Genomic DNA, 18,535 nt, shown 5'->3' on the forward strand with positions numbered 1-18,535 from the left:
CAAACTTACAATGAAAATTGTATCAGATATGCCAACTCTGTTTTTATACTAACATTCTGAAAACAAACAAATCTGAAACGTCATTTTTCCATTTTTATTAAATAGCTTACTTGTTTTATAGCAAAATAAAAAATATTAGTATTTTTAAATTTTACAAAATTAACTAAAACCCTATTTTTTTTAAAAATTAATATTTCATGGTTACAAAAATTAATGTATCAGATATCATGACTGAGAAAGTACCAAGGAATCTATAACTTCAATAGGGCACATTAATATAAATAGTGCACCCTAAAAAAAAATTAATTCTCTGAAATATTTATGATTATAGGTCAAATAATTTTACAAACCAATACTAATAATGTTTATGAATCAATGTAAAACTGGCATTAGTTTGACAATACAACTATGACTAGACTGATTTCTGGGCAAATATTTGTACTCACCTGAACAACACTATGCATAAAAGAAACAGTATACAGCATGGGTTGCCACTGCGGATAAGTGATGGCTTCCAGTTGTTTTTGAGTGACAATGGAGTAAGTCCTTTTCAGGCCTGCCCTGATTCCCTGTGGAGGCTCATTGGTGAATTTGATGGAAGCTTGAAGAAGAGATATAGGAAATTTTGGGTGGACCTCAGTTGTTATCCAACACCTAAAAGAATCATCAACTTTTTCTGTAGTCAAGATTTTATCCAACAATTCATCCATGAAATCCAAACCCAAATGGCAGTTCTGTAACAGCATCCAACCACCCTGAAATACAATTAATGAGATTTTAACATTATAACTTGTAAAGGAGTGCACGACAAATGTTCATTACCAGTTGACTAGGATGAAACCAGGGACCTCTTTGAACAAAGAATATACATAGATGAAGAAGGCTAGCTTCCATAGATATAATGTAATTCAGTCTTCCAAGGTTTGGTGTGAAAACAACATTTAGCGGCACAGAGGAATAGGTTTGCTCTCTCCTCTCTTCCTAAACACTACTGGAGTATGGGAAGGGTTAAGGAGGAGAAGAAAAGTTTTCTCTTTTTATTTATTGTTGGTTTGTTCTACATTTTTACACCATAGGTAAATAGTACTGTACTATTTTTCAAGATATTTCCTTGAGAATAAATTTTTATTATCTACTAACACGTTGTGACATAGAAAGAAAGAACAAAATGGAGGTCGGCTGGTGGCTGCGTACCTAACTATACGTACAGAGTTGTCCAACAACCAATTCATAGGTGACATACCTCCTGACTGTCACTTTGCTCCTTATGCACCTGCACTGGATCTTAGTACATATTATGCTCTGTTAAAACTGAGCATGTTGCTCACCCTGTAAATTGCTTTTTTTTTGGTATACCATACCGCATCGACCAGTTCCACATGTTAGTTACATAATCAGAGCTGGACTTATCCTTTTTACATTCTTTGCTTCGGGTCCAAAACCAGATGTTTCTATTATAAGGAAAAAGGGTGTAAACCACATCCACTAGAGTAAGTTAAGAAGCTGTTTCATAGATGCTGTTGCCAACTGTTGCACTGTTTTTCTTAATTCATACAAAAACTTAATATGTCAACTACAGCTTGTTTTCACTTTTAATGACATATTTTTTTTCAGTAACTTTTTTAATTATCATGCATAGTTAAATATATATGAATGGATAGACCAGTCTTAAGTTTGCTAACTGTAATCTAATTAAAATACTACATAGCTACCACAGATAGGCATATCTCTGAAATTAAAGCAAAATAAATTAAGTAATGTTTGGGCAAATAAAACTTCAGAATGTTTTTGTTTTTTTAAATAATGCACTTTTTAAAATGTTACACTCTTGACATAAAAAATCAATTTAAACCTTTCTTTTTGCTGCTCAGATACATTTAATTTTAACTAGATATTTAAGACTATTTTTTAATATTATTAGTTGAATCCAAATTTTAAAATTAAGCTTTATGTTAGTCACCTTGTTCACATAACACATTTTGCTTCCCTTAAATAAATCAAGATTTATACTTCAATAGTTTTGATTTCAATTTTTTATTAGATATGTTTTATTCTTCAGCTAATGAGCAAAAAAAACTTAGCTCTTGAACCTGACTAATCCTCTCCCTCTTCTTAATTTATAAAAAATAGATTAAATTAAACAATGCTAGCAATTTTTAATTTTGTCATTTTTTTACCTCTCATAATTAATTAGTATATTGCTAACTTATTAATGTTTCTAAACAATATACGAAACAAAGTAGAAATGAATTATTCATAGCAAATTAAATGATAACCTAGTAACAAGAACTAATTGTGTTAAATACTGACACAGTAAAATGTAATATTTGCTGCTCATACCAGTTCAAAACATGAGCTCATCAACTTCCTTGCATGGACCTCTTGCCCTTGGCCCATTGATATGGCCCCAAAAGACAATTCTTTTGACTTGGCAAGGGATTCTATTTGTTGAGTAGGGTCGGCTCCCATAGTAAGGAGGCAAATCAGAGGACAACGAGAAGTGCTTTCCTCCCACATGGAATCCATGTTCATGATAACAGGATCAGCATATCGTTGTCCCATGGAGTCAGAAACGTACTTTCGAGCCTGTGACAGAGTACGGTCTTGACACCAGGATCTGCATGATACAGTTACAAAAAAAAATTAAGACAATTTTTTTTCAAATGGAAAGATTAAATGAGAAAACAAAAAATAGAACAGAAACAATATGCTCAGTTCTTAGGTTTTTATTAAATATGTTGGGTAAAAAAAAATTTCAGTCTGTACTTACAATTTTTTTTTATTTATAATATATTATAAATTAGGATTGTGTGATTGTCACAGGAGAAAAAGATCTATATTCATATAAATTTTAAAAATACAACATGAATACAAAAACAAAACAATTCACAATATATGCACTGAAAAAAGAAATTTCAAACAATTTACATGCAAATTGTGTAGCACTTTGAATCATTTGTAGGTTTAAAAATATAAAATAAATAAAGTAGCAAAAATTTTCAAATTTTTAACCTTCTAATAAATATAAAAAATAAATATAAGAAATAAATAAATAAAAAGTAACCTAATCAGAAGGAGTTTTTTAAAGGAATCTAGAGTGTGATATCCATCAGGTATAATTTCCTCTTCAGGAGCATCTTTCTCATACCAAGCTTTCCACAATTTTTCGCTACGTTTTACCTATATGAAGAATAGAATAATATTTTAATTGAATAAGAAATAAAATATTTAAAAAAAAATGATAATTTAATCTACAGTTATAGCAAGTCCTTGTGCTTCTGAGAACATACATTTTTATTTTTAACGCAGTTTTTCAGATTACATAAATCAAAAACCAATAAATAAATAAATTTTATGCTTTAAAAATGAAACACTTTTACTCAAAAATATATTTGAAGCATTATATCAAAAATATAATTTAAATGATACCAAAAACTTGCCTTAACAAGAATTTCTCTGAAATAATCTAGTTTAGTCAGAGCAACTAGGTTCAGCCAAGTCATATCTGTAACCCAACGACAGGTTTTTGGCTCTACTGCTTTTAAATCTAATGCAGCCCCACCTAAAAGCATAAATGAGAAAGACATTAATGGAGAAAAAAGGAGTCCATTCAAAAAAATTATTTGTTTAAACTCTTCATTGAATAAAAACAATTAAGGGTGTTCTTTAAAGTATTTTGACAAAAAAAAATTGCAGTTTAAGTGTCCTCAAACTAAAAAATGATCATAACAACTTTAATTTTAAACTATAGATTCTATCTTGGTTAAAAGAATTGTCTGACATTAAAACGGAAAAAACAACTTAATATTTAAATTATTAATATTAAACATTTGAAAATCAATTCAGCAAATTTTCTCATCTAAATGAAAATTATTAAAATCTATCAACAAATTCTACTTATCGCATATTTTTATGAGCCCCAATAATGCAGTCCCGGAATTAAAAAAAACTGATAAAACTAATAAGAAAACTTTAAAAAACTGATTTACTAATATTTCCTATTTTCAGGCAGTCATGGCTTTTCTTTAAATTGGCATTTTGTTCCAGTATAATAATGACCACAGAAACTATTGGCTAAAGTAGGTGAAAACTTAAACCCTATGGTAGCCATGAATAACTTTGACAAATTTAATATATTATTTGCCGAAAATGTTATATAATATAACGACAGAGCCTTCAACCAAGAGTATTTAAACAATTATTTTATAAAAACAAGTAATGAATTACCCTTTATAAAAATATTAAACTCCTCAAATGAAATTTTTGATTCTGCTAAGTCTATCTTCATTGTTAAAAGTAAGGTAAAGAGAAATTTATGAATTTCATAAAGGCCTCGACATGTGTATTTGAATACTTCAAATGTCAAAAAATGAATTATGTTGTCGATTCTCACAGCAGTTCTTGGAGACTTTTCTGACCTAAAGAATAAAGCACATAAAAATGTTATCTTTTATGAATAATTACAAAAATATGCCTTTTAAATTTGTTCAGATACAAGGGAATAATTTTAATTGAGTTATATTTATTTATTCTCATTGAGCAATCTTTATTTTATTCTTTCATCTCACAAACCTCCCAAGAAAGATGGAAAAAAATAGCTTAAACTTTTCAGTGAATAATTATTTTTAAGCAAGTTCAAATAGAGATAATGAAAAACTACAGAAATTTTTTTATTATAATATAAAATAATTTATTCAATTATTATTTGACTTGTAAAAAGTTAATTCAATAAATTCTTCAGAAAACCAATATTAGTCTAACATGAGCATATTTTTATAACTAAGTCAAATAATATTATTATAACTACGTAGTATCATATGAAAACAAAATAAGTATCAATTGCATTTATTTTCCTATTGTGTTTATGCAGTGTTATTCATTACATATACATATATAAATACACACACACATATATATATATGTGTGTGTGTGTAACAAAAAGGTTTGTATAATAATATGTTGTTCAGACTAAAATGAAATGAAATAAAAAAGAGTGATGAACTTAATTAATAAATTTACATAAGTATGTAGAACGTTGATTGAAAAAATAATGTACTTAATGAAATAATATTTACAATTGGAAAAAAAGATGAATACACAATTTTTTTTATCCGGTAATTTTGGTCTCAGCTTTTCTCTCAGCTCAAACAACAGATTTTCGATATTTCTAACAGATTATTGTTCATTTTCTGAAAGTTCATCAACGTTTTACCATCTTCATTGGTCTACTTCTACAACGACTTTTTGAACAGACAACACCATAAATTTCAAAATTTTCATGCATAAACATCAGCAGGATATTACCTGATTGAAAACTTTATACGCTTCAAAAATATACAAAAATGAAATGACAGTCGAGTCGTTTCAAGCGCATCAAAAATCAGCGCCCATTTTCAAGACTTGACAGAAGTGAATGTAACGAAACAAATATGATTTGAAAAAATAAAGTTTCCAACGAAGAATGGAGAAATAAAAGTGAGAAACAAAACTAGAAAAACAACAGAAGCCGAGTGAAAAAAAAAGATTAGAAACAGAACAAGAAAAAACACAGTGACGAGAGATAATCAGGTTCACATGAAACATGATGTTAGAGGAGTTCTCTCCCAACAAATATTCATTTTCTTCTTTATTAGCATCAGGAGTTGATGCTATTATTAAAATGAAATAACTTCAACACTTATTTTAAATGTCAGAAAAATTTCAGAGTTATAGATACGAGAATCTGCTAGTTTCAAAAAGGATCTAAATTGGCATTACTAACATTATGAGAATTGTGACAATGTCGTAAAACAAGATGATACATATGGGAAAACGAAAGATCTGGGAATGATGGATGAAGGTTCAATTGCATTACTATAAAATAAGAATTTTTAAATTGTATTTTCAATCTACTTATCTGTAATCTGTCAGTAGTACATTCTTATTTGAAAAGTTTGCTGTTTTTTTATTTGAAAGTAAAAATTGCGATTGCTCAGTTCTGCATAGCAATAAAATTAAATAAAAAGATGTAGATTTTTAACAATAAACTAATAGAGAGACATTTGAATTTGCAAAAAGTTGTAACACTTTTCTTTTGAAAATTCAAAATACTTCATTAATTATTATTATTAAAGCATTTAGTGGTGAGATTGGAGTTTTAAAACAGTAAGCAATAACAATTTTCAATGGATTTTGAGTAATTTAGAGCACTTCTTAAACAGTTTTACTCTAAATAACAATGTAATTAAAAAGCAAGTTTTTTTTTATTCAGTATAAATAATTTAGCTATACAAACCACCAATTTATCACTTTTAAACAAATTTTTTATTTTTATTTTGGAGCATATGGAGTATAATATATAGGTATATGGAGTTAGTTAATGTCTTTGGTGTAAATTATCGCTAAAAATAATACAGTATTTCAAAGCCCTTTGTCACAATTTAAAAAAAGAAAATTCTAATTGCTTAGCTTCAACTGTTAAACCAACCACAATAAAAAGATAAATAGACTTAAGCTTAAAAATGAAACAAAACAAATATATGAGAAAAAATAAATATATGTGAGAAAAAAAAAACTTTTGAGACATTATTTTTACCCAAAATATATATTATAATGTGATTACCTGGCTAGAGAATGGTCAAAAATTCCCAAGAATTGTACTAACGAAGTTTGATACATAACATTCACCATAGCCATGTCACAAATCAAGAAATACAAAATACTTCCTCTAGTTGCAACTAGACAGAAAAATAGCTTTAAATGATTGAAACACAATGAGTAAAATATATTTAAAAAAAAATTTTGATAGGGGAGAGAGGACTAGAATAAACATGTTTTACAAATTTGCTATAAATGTTCATCAGTTCAAAATGTTTGAACAGATTTTTTTTAAATTAAAATTCAAACTGTGAAATAATGTGAAGGATTCATAAAATTTTTTGGAAAAATACAATAAACAACTGTAGTTAAAAAATAGTAAACTTTTTATAGGTAATCAAATTTTTCAATAAAAATAAACTAAAATGTATCATAGCATTATTTTTCTCTAAATTTAACGCAGTACAAAAAGTGACAATTATCTATTTAATAAATATCGAAAAGTTTTGTATATAAATCTAATTTAGTATTTGCACAAAAATCAATCTAATTTAGAAAATTAACTCTCTTAGTTATTAATTAGTAAAAAAAATTATAATACAAGCACAGATAATTTAATAAATAACTAATAAGTGACTAAACCAACTTATATATGCAATATGGATATGTATGGACAATTTTATTTTAACTTAAAGCATTTATAAATATGCTACATTCACTAAATAATTAGATTAATTGATAAAATAAGAATTTAGTAATGAATTAATTAGTACTAAATCCATAAAAAATCTATTTACCAGGTCTATATTCTTCTCTAGCCACATTGATCATCTTATTTGTTGTATCGGCAACTTCTAGTTGTTTAGCCACATCTGCAGCAGTTTCTTTCGTTGTTTTTAATACTTCAATAAGAGATTCATCATCAACTAATGATCCCTAAATTTAAATATTTGAAACAGCTTATTTTGTAGAGAACTGAATAAAAGATATCAATTATATCACTTGACATAAATATAAACACATTGAAGAAAAATCTTTTATTAAGATAAGGAAAAAAAATAAGGAAAATGCTTTTTTCTACACTCCTACACTCTTAAACTCTGACACTCTTACAAAACGGACATATCTAATTAGAGCTATTTTTTTTATTCCTCGAGACATTAAGTAAAACCATTATGTACCCTCTTTGCGAAGCGGTTTCATCAGGAAAAACAACAGATGAAAGGATATCAACAGGCGTTGCATATGCTTGTTCATATCATTCAATTATACTTTGGAAGAGCTAAGAGAGCAGTAACAGAATGCTATGATATTTTAACATTATTTATCAATTTTCACCAAATCATATTAAATTTGAATATATTCAGTACATTAAAATGTAATGACATTTTGCATAAGAAAATCTTACATTATAGAAGATTCAAGAGAGATGTTTCCACATAGCAGATATGTTTAAGACTTTAGTATAAAATCTAGTCAACAGAACTTAACAGCATAATAAGAGCATTCTAATTGTTTTTATAGAATAATTTATTTATTCTATTTAAATAAAAAAATTTACTGAATTCAAAGAAATATTTTTGCTTTTGATTTAAGTTTTCTGCATTGAAAATACTGAAATTAGTGCTGAATTTAACAATTAATCGAAGAATACACAGAGTGTGACAGTGAGATCATTACTTTAGTAGTGGCCAGTTTATGAAGCAAATTGTCTTCCAGTTCTTTAGTTTTTCTCTTATTAGATGCAACATTTTCTAGTAGAGCAACTCTCTCTGCTTCTAGCTCCTATTAAGAAATAAAAAAAATTTAAGGCTCACATTTCACAAAAACATTGCGAAAAAAATCTTATATATGTGAATTTGTAAGAAAAGAATTTCTTTTTGCGATTTGATAAAAAATTACTTTCTTTCAAAATGATTATATATTATAATGTATATACAACTTATATATTACAATGTATATACAAGTTACAAAATATATTACAATGTATTTTCTAAATAATTTTCACACCTTAGTTAGTTTATAAGACATGATTACTCAAAGCAAAAGAAATAAAAAAATATTAATCTATACTTAGAATAAAACAAAATGTTTCAGGGTATATGTTTGTCAGTGCTTAACAAGACAAAATCAAAGAATTTTGTTACTGGCCAGTTGTAGCACTTTTAATGGTGGTTACTTAATTGAAAATTTAAAATGATCACAAAATTTAATTACTTTTATTTCAGAAAATATGCTAAAAATTATAAGGTTCTTTTCTAAAATGAAGAAAATTCTAAGAAACAAGTGTGCTATACAATAATTTTCAGAATATTATACAATATACATAATAATTTTGCATTTATTAAAAATAGTAATAATAAAATATGCATTCGATGCATTTTTGACAAAGAAAGTGGCAATCTGAAATTACCAGGCAATTATATTAACACCATTTGTTACATTTAGTCATCTTGATGACCGTTAATTTTGCACACAAAGTGTATCTGCTATAAAGGAAGCAAACAAAACTACTTACAGCAATGAATTTTGACATAAAAATAGATGTTGAATTCCTTTTGTGTCGTGCTAACTTGGTTGACATAAATAAAGGAAATGTGAGCTTGATTTTAATTTATGGTCGAATTATTACTTACAAAGTGACACTGATTAAAGTTCAGTTATCTAACACAAGAAATTAAATAAGGTACAGATATCGTTTTATAGTAAAAATAATAAAAAATAGCTGGTGTTTTAATAAGAGCAGACTGACCTGCTTTTCAGCTAAAATGACACGACCAAGGAGCTGATCTTCTAAACCCTTCATAGTGACAGTAAAATCAATAACAGATGTTCTAGCTGTAACCTGCATTCATAAAAAGGTCATTTTAATATTTTATTAATTGATCATTTCGACAAATTATTATGTATAAATTCAATTTACACATAAAAGGAATGTAGCCTTTAATTTTTCTTTATTGAATTAGAATAAATAATAACTTCAAGCTTTGTAATACTTTTTTTTTGTGAAAATGAAAAAGTAAATTGGTGAAAATAATCTCATCATATAAGATTTACATTGAAATTAGGCTATAAAAAATCGAAATGTTTCATGAAAATAATCACTAAAATAAAAATAATTTTGTCATCAATGTTATATATTTCCGTAAGAATACACCTTCGTTCATGGTTATACATATTAAGAAAATTTATAATAGTTTAACAATAACCAGTCTTTGGTTAAAAAATATAACATAGCAGCAAAAATATTTTCCTCAATTCTTTTAAAAGGAATTCAAATTAATTTCGGAATCAGAATGTATCATTAAAAAGCAAAAAAATTTGCATTATATGGATTATAAATCTTACTTCAGGAGCATAAGTGGGATTTGGCAGTTTTGTGGTGATATAAAGTTTAAAGGATTTTAAAAAGTCCACATCTTTGTCTCCAATTTTTACCTTAAGTAAAAAGAAAAAAAAATATATATAGCATATGCAAAGAACTTTAAACCTAATTCCAATAACATGAAATAGAATAAAGAAAAACTTACTTTCAAAATGGTCCCAGACTTCATAAAGTTTTTATCTAAAACATTATCTAAGACTGGGTCTAGTTCTTCTCCAACATCTTCAATCAGCATAGGCAGTCCCTGAGACAAAGCATCTTCGAAAAATTGACGAAAGAATTTATGATTCAAGTTGGTTATCTAAAATACACAGTGGAATATTTCTAATTTATAACTTCAAACAAGTTGAATAACATTTTTAAATATTTAAAAGTCACAAAAAAATCATTATTTTCCACAAGTTATACTTCAAGCTATTTCACAAAATTGTAAGCTTTTGATCAAATTTGTTATGTTATGCCATAAGTTTTCTCTTCATATTGAAATTCTCATTTACCTAATACTAACATCTAAATCATAAAAAAACTGAAATCACGAATTCAGAAATTAAGATTAAAACTCGCAAATTCCTCCAAGAGTTAAGGAACAATAATATAATTTTTATGCAGAAAAAAAATGCTCTGGAAATTAATAAGTTTAATAAAACAGGAATAATTATGATGCATGGCATGGAATTGTGTGAATATGTCAATTTTTCCGAATACATAGAAATATCCCCCCTTCATTTAAAAATTTACAAGGTTATTAATTATATTAACTTCTTCTTTAAGAAAAGAATGATATTTATCACATAACTATATTTTCTAACTTTACTATCACATTGAATCAAAAGATCTTTCCTCTTTGCCCTAAATGCCAACAAAACCAGGCATCACCTGAGCACATCTTGAAGTGTTTAGGGCTGGACTGGAACAACATTCATTCCTCTCCCATTCTGGTTTCCGATTTTCCTAATGTCAACGGATTTATTGATCTGGTCTGACCCCGTCAGACCAGATGGGAATTAGCAACAACAACAACTATCGCATTGTGTGCATCATATCATAAATTACTTATTAATGGGGAAAAAGTTTATTTAGGAAATAAGTTTCTTTAATTGGTTTCCTATGCTCAGTCTTAAAATGCCATCAAATATAATTCATACAGACTGATAACTATAGGGCAGTGATTCTCAACTGTTATGCAGCGACACTTTTGTGTGCCACCAAATTCTTCAAGTTTGCCAAAAAATTTTAGAAATGATATTGAAAATTATGCTTTTTTATTCCGAGAAAAGTTTAAACAAAAGTATATACATAAAATATATATATATACTTTTTATAATTTTTCCACGCTTTAACGGCGTGGACATCTTTGTCAACAATAGTCCTGTCTCTGACAGTCTTAAAATAAGTAGGAAATTTAATGACTATTAAAATTATTAATTAACAGAAGAAAGCAAACTAAATATTAACTTGCAAAAGGAAATAAAAGCTAACAATTAAAATAAGATATGCAATTAATAGTTATAAAAACAAATTAACAAATGATAACTAACAAACAAACAAGCTAACAATTAATAATTAAAAAAAAAAAACATAAGTTAACAAGGAATCACAAAAACTAACAATTGATGTAAAAAAACAATAACTATAAAAAACAAAACAAAAGAACTATTAAGTGATGCAAGGAAAAGAAAGGGAAATAAGAACAGTACAAGTCGAAAGAGCCGATTAATCCCCTAATAGACGTACTGTTTTTGTAGTACATATTATTTTATTTTACGCTCAAATTATTATCCTAAACTATTTTACACAGTGTATTGTTGGTAAGTAAACAATTTTAAAGCTTATTTTTTTTCTTTGTGTGCTGTAAAATTTCAAAATCATTAAAAGTGTGGCGCAACAAAAAAAGGTTAAGAATCACTGCAGGTTGATTCCATCATTTAAGAATGTCATATTTGCAGACTTTAAAGCCTATAACTCAATAGTAACTTTTATTAGTTCGAAAATTTTGTAAATGTTAAAAACTGGGCGTAACAGACATAAAGACAATGTTACATTCGTAATAGTTAATTTTTTAAAAACGTTTTAAGTAATTAAAAGTTAATAAAAAGTATATAAGACGTTAATAAGTAGGCATAAATGATTACAAGACTTATTTTTAGAAAAATTATTTAACTACTCAAATTTTTTTACTGAACTTTAAATTTCTTAAGCCTGCAAATACACCATTCGTAAATAAGAGAATTGCAGTACATCATATAATATACTTTGCTATATTTTTTGACAAAACACGTATGAAAATAGAAGTTTATGTATTTCAAGAAATTTAAAAACATAGTTCAACATTAGTTATCTTGAATCAATAAAAATATTTTAATATAACTGCTCCAGAAATAATAATTTAAGCCTATTATGAGTGATCATACAGCAGGTTTGTCAAAATATTTAATTATTGGAAGCCAGAGTTTTATATAAGTGGTTGCATAGAATACACTGAAAAATTCTACATAGCAAAACTATTTTTAGAACTCATTTAAAACATAACAGACGAGCTAATTACATATGTGTAACATTTTTCAAAGTTCTTTAGAAAGAAAAAAATTAATGAAAAAATATCCGCAGAAAGAGTAGCATAAGTGAAATATTTACTATTAATCGCCTGTTTGCTTCTTTTTTGATGATCCAAGCCTTACCCTGCCCCTGAGGATCAATAAGCAAAGGATAACGCTCTGACTTTGTGACTATAATACCATTTTGTAAGGAAAGCTCATCATTCGGTAAGCCCTGCACACCCCATTCAGCAATCTACAAATCAATAAATATATAAGTTTTGCATACATTATTGCTTAAATTATTGTAAACGAAGCCAAACCGTTTTTAAATAAAGCGTTGAAAGTACTTAACAAGTGCTCCAATAGATTTCTAAAAGATTTTTAAACCACTTAAATTGTCCAAAAAAAAAATGGAGATAGAAAAGCAAATTAATTAGGAGAAAGAAAATTAATGCTACTCACAATTTAACAAAATCTGTACTGCAATAATTCCATGTACAGTCATTATTCTCTGTGCAGTTATGATTAAAAAAAACTCAATGCCATTTCCTTACGTAACAACATTTCTAAACTGCTGTTTGTAGAAAATGCAACACCATGAAGGAATCATCAGAATCAAATGAAATTCGCAGCAAATGTCAATTATAGGATATTATGCAAATTAATAAAGTTTCAGAGCCATCGCGCGTGCGTGGCGCGCGCAGCGCCCTCTGAATTGATGCTGAAAGCGTATAAATAAAGTGCTGTAGCGGGACGTTGAAAATAGTCTATGATTATTTGTTAGTGGCAAACGTTTAGTGAGACCTGAGTATGCCTCCACGACGGAAGAATAAGAAATTCAAGCAACTTACGGAGTTTGAACGAGGGAGGATAATCGGCCTTCGAGAAGGAGGATTTTCCTATCGCGCAATAGCAGCTCGTATGCAGCGGAACAGTTCCACAGTGATGCGAGTTTGGAAGCAGTGGACCGACGAGCACCGAACAACTCGAAAAACAGGCACTGGACGACAGAAGGTGACGTCAGAGCGCGATGATCGACACCTGCTCCGCATGGCGGTGAATGATCGCACAGCTTCCTCCAGGCAGCTGGCAGCACATTGGTCTACTGCTACAGGTGTACAATTGTCGGCTTCGTCAATTCGTCGTCGTCTGCTGCGCCGTGGATTGCGTGCAAGGGTGCCATTATACAGGATTCCCCTCACGGCGGATCATCGACGGCTGCGTCGGCAGTGGGCTCTTGAGCACAGAGACTGGCGAGCTGATTGGCACCAAGTTGTCTTTTCAGATGAATCACGCTTCAATTTGTGGACCCATGATGGCCGTGTTCGTGTTAGACGTTATGCCGGTCAACGCTGCCTTCCTGAGTGTATTATTGAACGACATAGTGGTCGAACACCCGGAGTTATGGTCTGGGGTGCGATTTCGTATCATGGACGATCCAATTTGATACGAATTGAGGGTAATCTCAATAGCAACAGATACGTCCGTGAAGTGCTACAGCCCGAAGTCGTTCCTTTACTTCAAGGCATCCCTGGAGCTATCTTTCAGCAGGATAATGCACGCCCACATGTTGCGCGGACTGTTAGAGACTTCTGTTCAGCACAACGCATGCAACTTCTTCCTTGGCCTGCTTATTCGCCGGATATGTCGCCTATTGAGCACGTGTGGGATATGGTTGGTCGGCGTCTCACTCGTGATCCGCGTCCTGCAGTTTCCAAAGACGAACTTTGGTTGCGCATACAAGCGATATGGAATTCTCTTCCTCAAGCAGATATTCAACATCTGTTTGACTCCATGCCACGTCGTATAGCAGCACTTATTGCAGCGCGTGGTGGCTGCACCAAATACTGATTTCGGACGCTTAATTTGTTTCTTTTGTTTTGAAAATTTCATCATTTATTTGTATCAGTACAAGTCGTTTCTGCATTAAATTTCATTTGATTCTGATGATTCTTTCATGGTGTTGCATTTTCTACAAACAGCAGTTTATGTTCAAATAACGGCAAAAAGAGTATCATTTGCTCATTTCATTGCATTTAGCTATTTTTTCTCTTTTAATTGATAATTAAATGCTTATTCATGACACTCTGTTGATATTTTAAACTCCTTCAGTCTTTTGTTTTAAATGAAAAACTACTTATTGGCCAATTTCTTAACAAGCTGACACTTCAAAGGCAATCATGAAACTTCCTTACTTTGGAATTACTAATCCAATAATTTAAAGAACTTGACGATTGCAAGATTTATCCCAGTCTTCTTTTATTCAACTCATTTTGAAATCACTGATCACATTAAAAAATTCAGACATGCAATAAAATAAATTACTTTATAGCCAGTGCCACTTAAAGAAATACTTTAGAGAGCAATTTTACTCATTTAATAATTTTTGAGGAATGAATTTTGAGAGAATAATTTCGAAACAGAGATAACATTTGCAAAGACTGTCATTTTATAACACTTATGTTGTAAATTACTGTCCTTTAATAACACAGATTAAGACTAATATATTCTTATAAAAATACAAAAGAATTATTACTTAAATATTGCAACAACAAAAAAACATCATTTTACATTATTTTTACTTTTTTTATCTCTATTTATAGGTTAATTAGACTAAGGTTTCCAAAAAAATTATAAATAAAATGTATTGTGCTAAAATTTTTTAGTTATTTTTTTTGTTTTTACCATTTTATAGCAAGTTTGAAATTTTATGCACAATAAAATCTTCATTAATGGCATGAAAAAGGTGTCTTTCACAGAATAATCTTAAATGGTCATTCAACTGATGAAAAGTTAAATTGTTAGGTTTTATTCTATTCCGAGTTGCAAAATCTCTTTCAAAAGCAGCATCAGTTTGCAGTTGCATTCAAGAAATAGTAATTAATTTCTAAAATTCAGAATGTATCAAAGAAATCATTGTCATTCTCTCTATTTTCATTGACTGATTTTCTAAGAGATTATCTTACCTAATTCAACAATATTTAAAAAAATAAACAAGACTTAAAAACAAAAAAACTTTAACAAAAATTACAAGTATTTCCAATTCCAATAAAGTTTTTGAGCAGCAAAGCTCAAATGGAATGTGCCATGCGCATCTAGATACCGATCGGTGAACTTTGTTTACAGCTCATTGGAGATTTTTAATAATTTTGGTATTCCCTCCCCATCATCATCATAGTTGGCCAGACAGCTCAATGTGAGCCAATGCCTTCCTCTGAAGATTTCGCCATGACGACTTCCAATTTATCTTTAATCTCCAACTCTTTTCATTAATTGCGAGAAAATCAGACTCCACTGAGTCAGCCCATCTGAACTGCGGCCTTCCCCGCTTTCTTGTTCCAGTGGGTCTAAAAAGCAGTATCTTTTTTATTGTATTGTCATCGCTCATTCAAATCACGTGGGCTATCCCCACCATAAAAATATATTTCTGACAGGTTAAAACATTAAAACAAGCAATATGTAAGTTCTTTAAATCTTAAATATATTCCCCGACAAAGTAAATTCTCGGTTATAATTTTGTATGATATTCTCAGTCAAAAGTCTATTATTGACTTTTCATAGGGTGTTCATAGAGATTCCACAATTTAGAGATCAATGGCTTGAATATCAACAGTATTGATATTCATGTCATAGTAACAATTTGGAGTATTGTTTGCTATATTCCTTTTCTTCTCATACAAGTTTATAAATTTTAAGATGTGCCGCCAATTGAGAAAGAATCTTGGTTTTGCATAATGTCCGTATCTAAAAAATGGTTTTACTTTGAAAAGAAGTGAAATATATGTAATATCTTACTGTGGGTGCATCAGTTAAAGAATTTATTGAGTTAAGATCTTCTGTGAAGGGTATCTTCCTGTTCTGAAGTTCATTTTTCCAGGAGTTAAAAAACATGTTTCTAAATTCTTGATTGAATGGGCCAGAATAAGAAAGAAATCCAGCAAGCAGAAAAGAGTCTCCAACAAGTCTGAAAGAAATTAGTTAAGTGAATGCAGAAACAGAGTTCAGCACATGCTTTTGCAAAATATAAATCTCTAAATCCTCTAAGGTATTCAAAATAGTAATAACCTATCAATTTGACTTTGAAAACGTTTACTGTCTTCAGTCCATCTTTCTTTTTCTCCCTGCAGTCCTGAAATTAACGCTTCTGCCGCAATCATCTTCCTTTTGCAGGTTTCTGCGGTATCTTGTAATGACTAATTACCAAAATTTTGGTTAAAAAATATATATATCAAAACTTTACAAAGACATTAAAACAATAAGTAAAAAATACAAAAAAATATCAAAATAAATATATTACCTGTTTCTTACTCATTGCTGCATTATAAATAGCATTTACTTCATCTACTTCTTTTTGTTTTGCATCAAACTCTGCCTGTGCCGTTTTTAGCTCTTCAGAAGCTACTTTATGTTCTCCTTCTAGCAAAGCTAAATTGGCCTGCATTGAGAAAAAATTAATTATGAATCAAAATGTTGAAAATCATAACAAGAAACAGTAAAGAAAAGACAAAACAATAAAATTATAAGGTCAAATAAAATAAAAACTAGTATAAAATTTATAGCATTTGGTTTTTTACGAAGGAAAATTACAAGCGATAATAAAAACTAAGGATAAATAATAATATGATATAAAGTTATGAATAAAGTAACTAAGGTAATAATAAATTATTGTTTCACTAATAGAGATTAAACTAAGCTTTGAGGAATGTTTTATTTGTGTAGAAAAGAAAGGATATAATAAATTAGGATTAAAATTTTTAAAGGTAGCTAATGTGGCAAAAATACTGAACGTCTCAACATTTTGTGTTTTTATAAATCAATAAAGTTAAAACTTTCTTAATAATTTACAGTAATATCATATCAAAGTCATGTCCTGCATCTTTTACACAGCCAACATTCATAATCACAACCAACGTGACAAAAAAATCTCATTTTTGAAAAGAGTAAAGTACTTTTTACAAACACCCAATGCAAAAAGCACCTATAAGGACTTTAACAAAAATCAAAAATATCCACCTTCAAGCAGTTTCTAAAAACGCTACATGCTCTAAGTTATCGCATAAATTAGTACAGTCAGAACTCGATATAAGGACACCCTAAGGGACATCATTAAAGTGACCTTATAAGCGGGGTGACCTTTTAACCGATTCATTAGCAGTTCGTAACTAAGCACTTAAATAGTACACATTATGACGTTTTAAAAAAGGTAATATAAACGAAAACGATCGGCTATAAATTAAATATGTAGTCCGTGGATCGAGATTCAGACAGAAAGTAAAAGTTTATTAACAAAAAGCAGACAAACACAGACAAATTTAAAAAGAACGCCATCTGGCGGTATAAAAAGAAAAAGACTTCGTAGCTATCCTTCCCAGGGAATGACAACAATCTCCCCCTGCGAGAAGGATTTTACCTTTTAACACATATAACAATATACACATAAAAAATATTAATTCTCTTAACATAAATTTCAAATTAAACTTATTGTTTCCAAAGAGAAAATTAACTTCTCAAAAGTTACAGCTTTAGTTAAAAAATCAGAAATATTATCATTCGTATTCTTATAAACAGTTTTTAAAATTTTATCTTCAATCATATCTCTTACAAAATGAAATTTAAGATTTACATGCCTGGTTTTGTTAGAAGATTTACCATTGTTCAACCAGTCAATAGCTGCTTGGCTATCAGAAAACATAGTAACAGGAGCATCAATAAATTTTTTACAGTTCAGTTCATTTAACATATTTATTGTCCAAGTAAGTTCTCGAGCTGTGTCAGCTGCAGCAAATAATTCAGCTTCACATGTTGAAAGTCCTACACATCTTTGTTTTCTACTTTTCCATGTTATAAGAGAATTACCTATCATAATTACACAACCTGAAAAAGATTTTCCTCCTTCTGCATTGCCCCAACTTGCATCCGCACTACAGCTTAAAAAACCAAATTCTTTACTATAAAACAAGACTCTATCTTTTGAACCGTTCAAATATTTCAAAACTCTCTTGGCCAAAACATAATGCCTTTTTTCAGGACGTTTATT

At 29.3% G+C, this 18,535-nt stretch overlaps 1 protein-coding gene across 3 annotated transcripts in view; it reads right to left on the reverse strand.

The window, feature by feature from the left end:
• LOC107444508 (dynein axonemal heavy chain 8) overlaps positions 1 to 18,535 on the reverse strand; it is a 119,880-nt gene that overhangs the window by 20,845 nt on the left and 80,500 nt on the right. For 2 of the 3 annotated variants that reach the window (XM_087156947.1, XM_087156948.1), the window contains 15 exons: positions 16,796 to 16,933; positions 16,564 to 16,691; positions 16,294 to 16,462; positions 12,596 to 12,751; positions 10,107 to 10,262; positions 9,925 to 10,014; positions 9,329 to 9,421; positions 8,257 to 8,361; positions 7,374 to 7,512; positions 6,602 to 6,716; positions 4,228 to 4,418; positions 3,441 to 3,562; positions 3,065 to 3,180; positions 2,341 to 2,617; positions 447 to 755 (listed from right to left, as the gene is read on the reverse strand). In XM_087156947.1, coding sequence (XP_087013073.1) covers positions 447 to 755; positions 2,341 to 2,617; positions 3,065 to 3,180; positions 3,441 to 3,562; positions 4,228 to 4,418; positions 6,602 to 6,716; positions 7,374 to 7,512; positions 8,257 to 8,361; positions 9,329 to 9,421; positions 9,925 to 10,014; positions 10,107 to 10,262; positions 12,596 to 12,751; positions 16,294 to 16,462; positions 16,564 to 16,691; positions 16,796 to 16,933 — 2,304 coding nt within the window. Of the gene's footprint in view, positions 1 to 446; positions 756 to 2,340; positions 2,618 to 3,064; positions 3,181 to 3,440; positions 3,563 to 4,227; positions 4,419 to 6,601; positions 6,717 to 7,373; positions 7,513 to 8,256; positions 8,362 to 9,328; positions 9,422 to 9,924; positions 10,015 to 10,106; positions 10,263 to 12,595; positions 12,752 to 16,293; positions 16,463 to 16,563; positions 16,692 to 16,795; positions 16,934 to 18,535 lie in introns of those variants that run through there. The other variant, XM_087156949.1, reaches the window with a different exon arrangement.

This window comes from Parasteatoda tepidariorum, chromosome 2 (assembly GCF_982258835.1).
Source record: "Parasteatoda tepidariorum strain Cologne lab strain chromosome 2, Ptep-v5.0, whole genome shotgun sequence".
Taxonomy (NCBI): domain Eukaryota; kingdom Metazoa; phylum Arthropoda; class Arachnida; order Araneae; family Theridiidae; genus Parasteatoda; species Parasteatoda tepidariorum.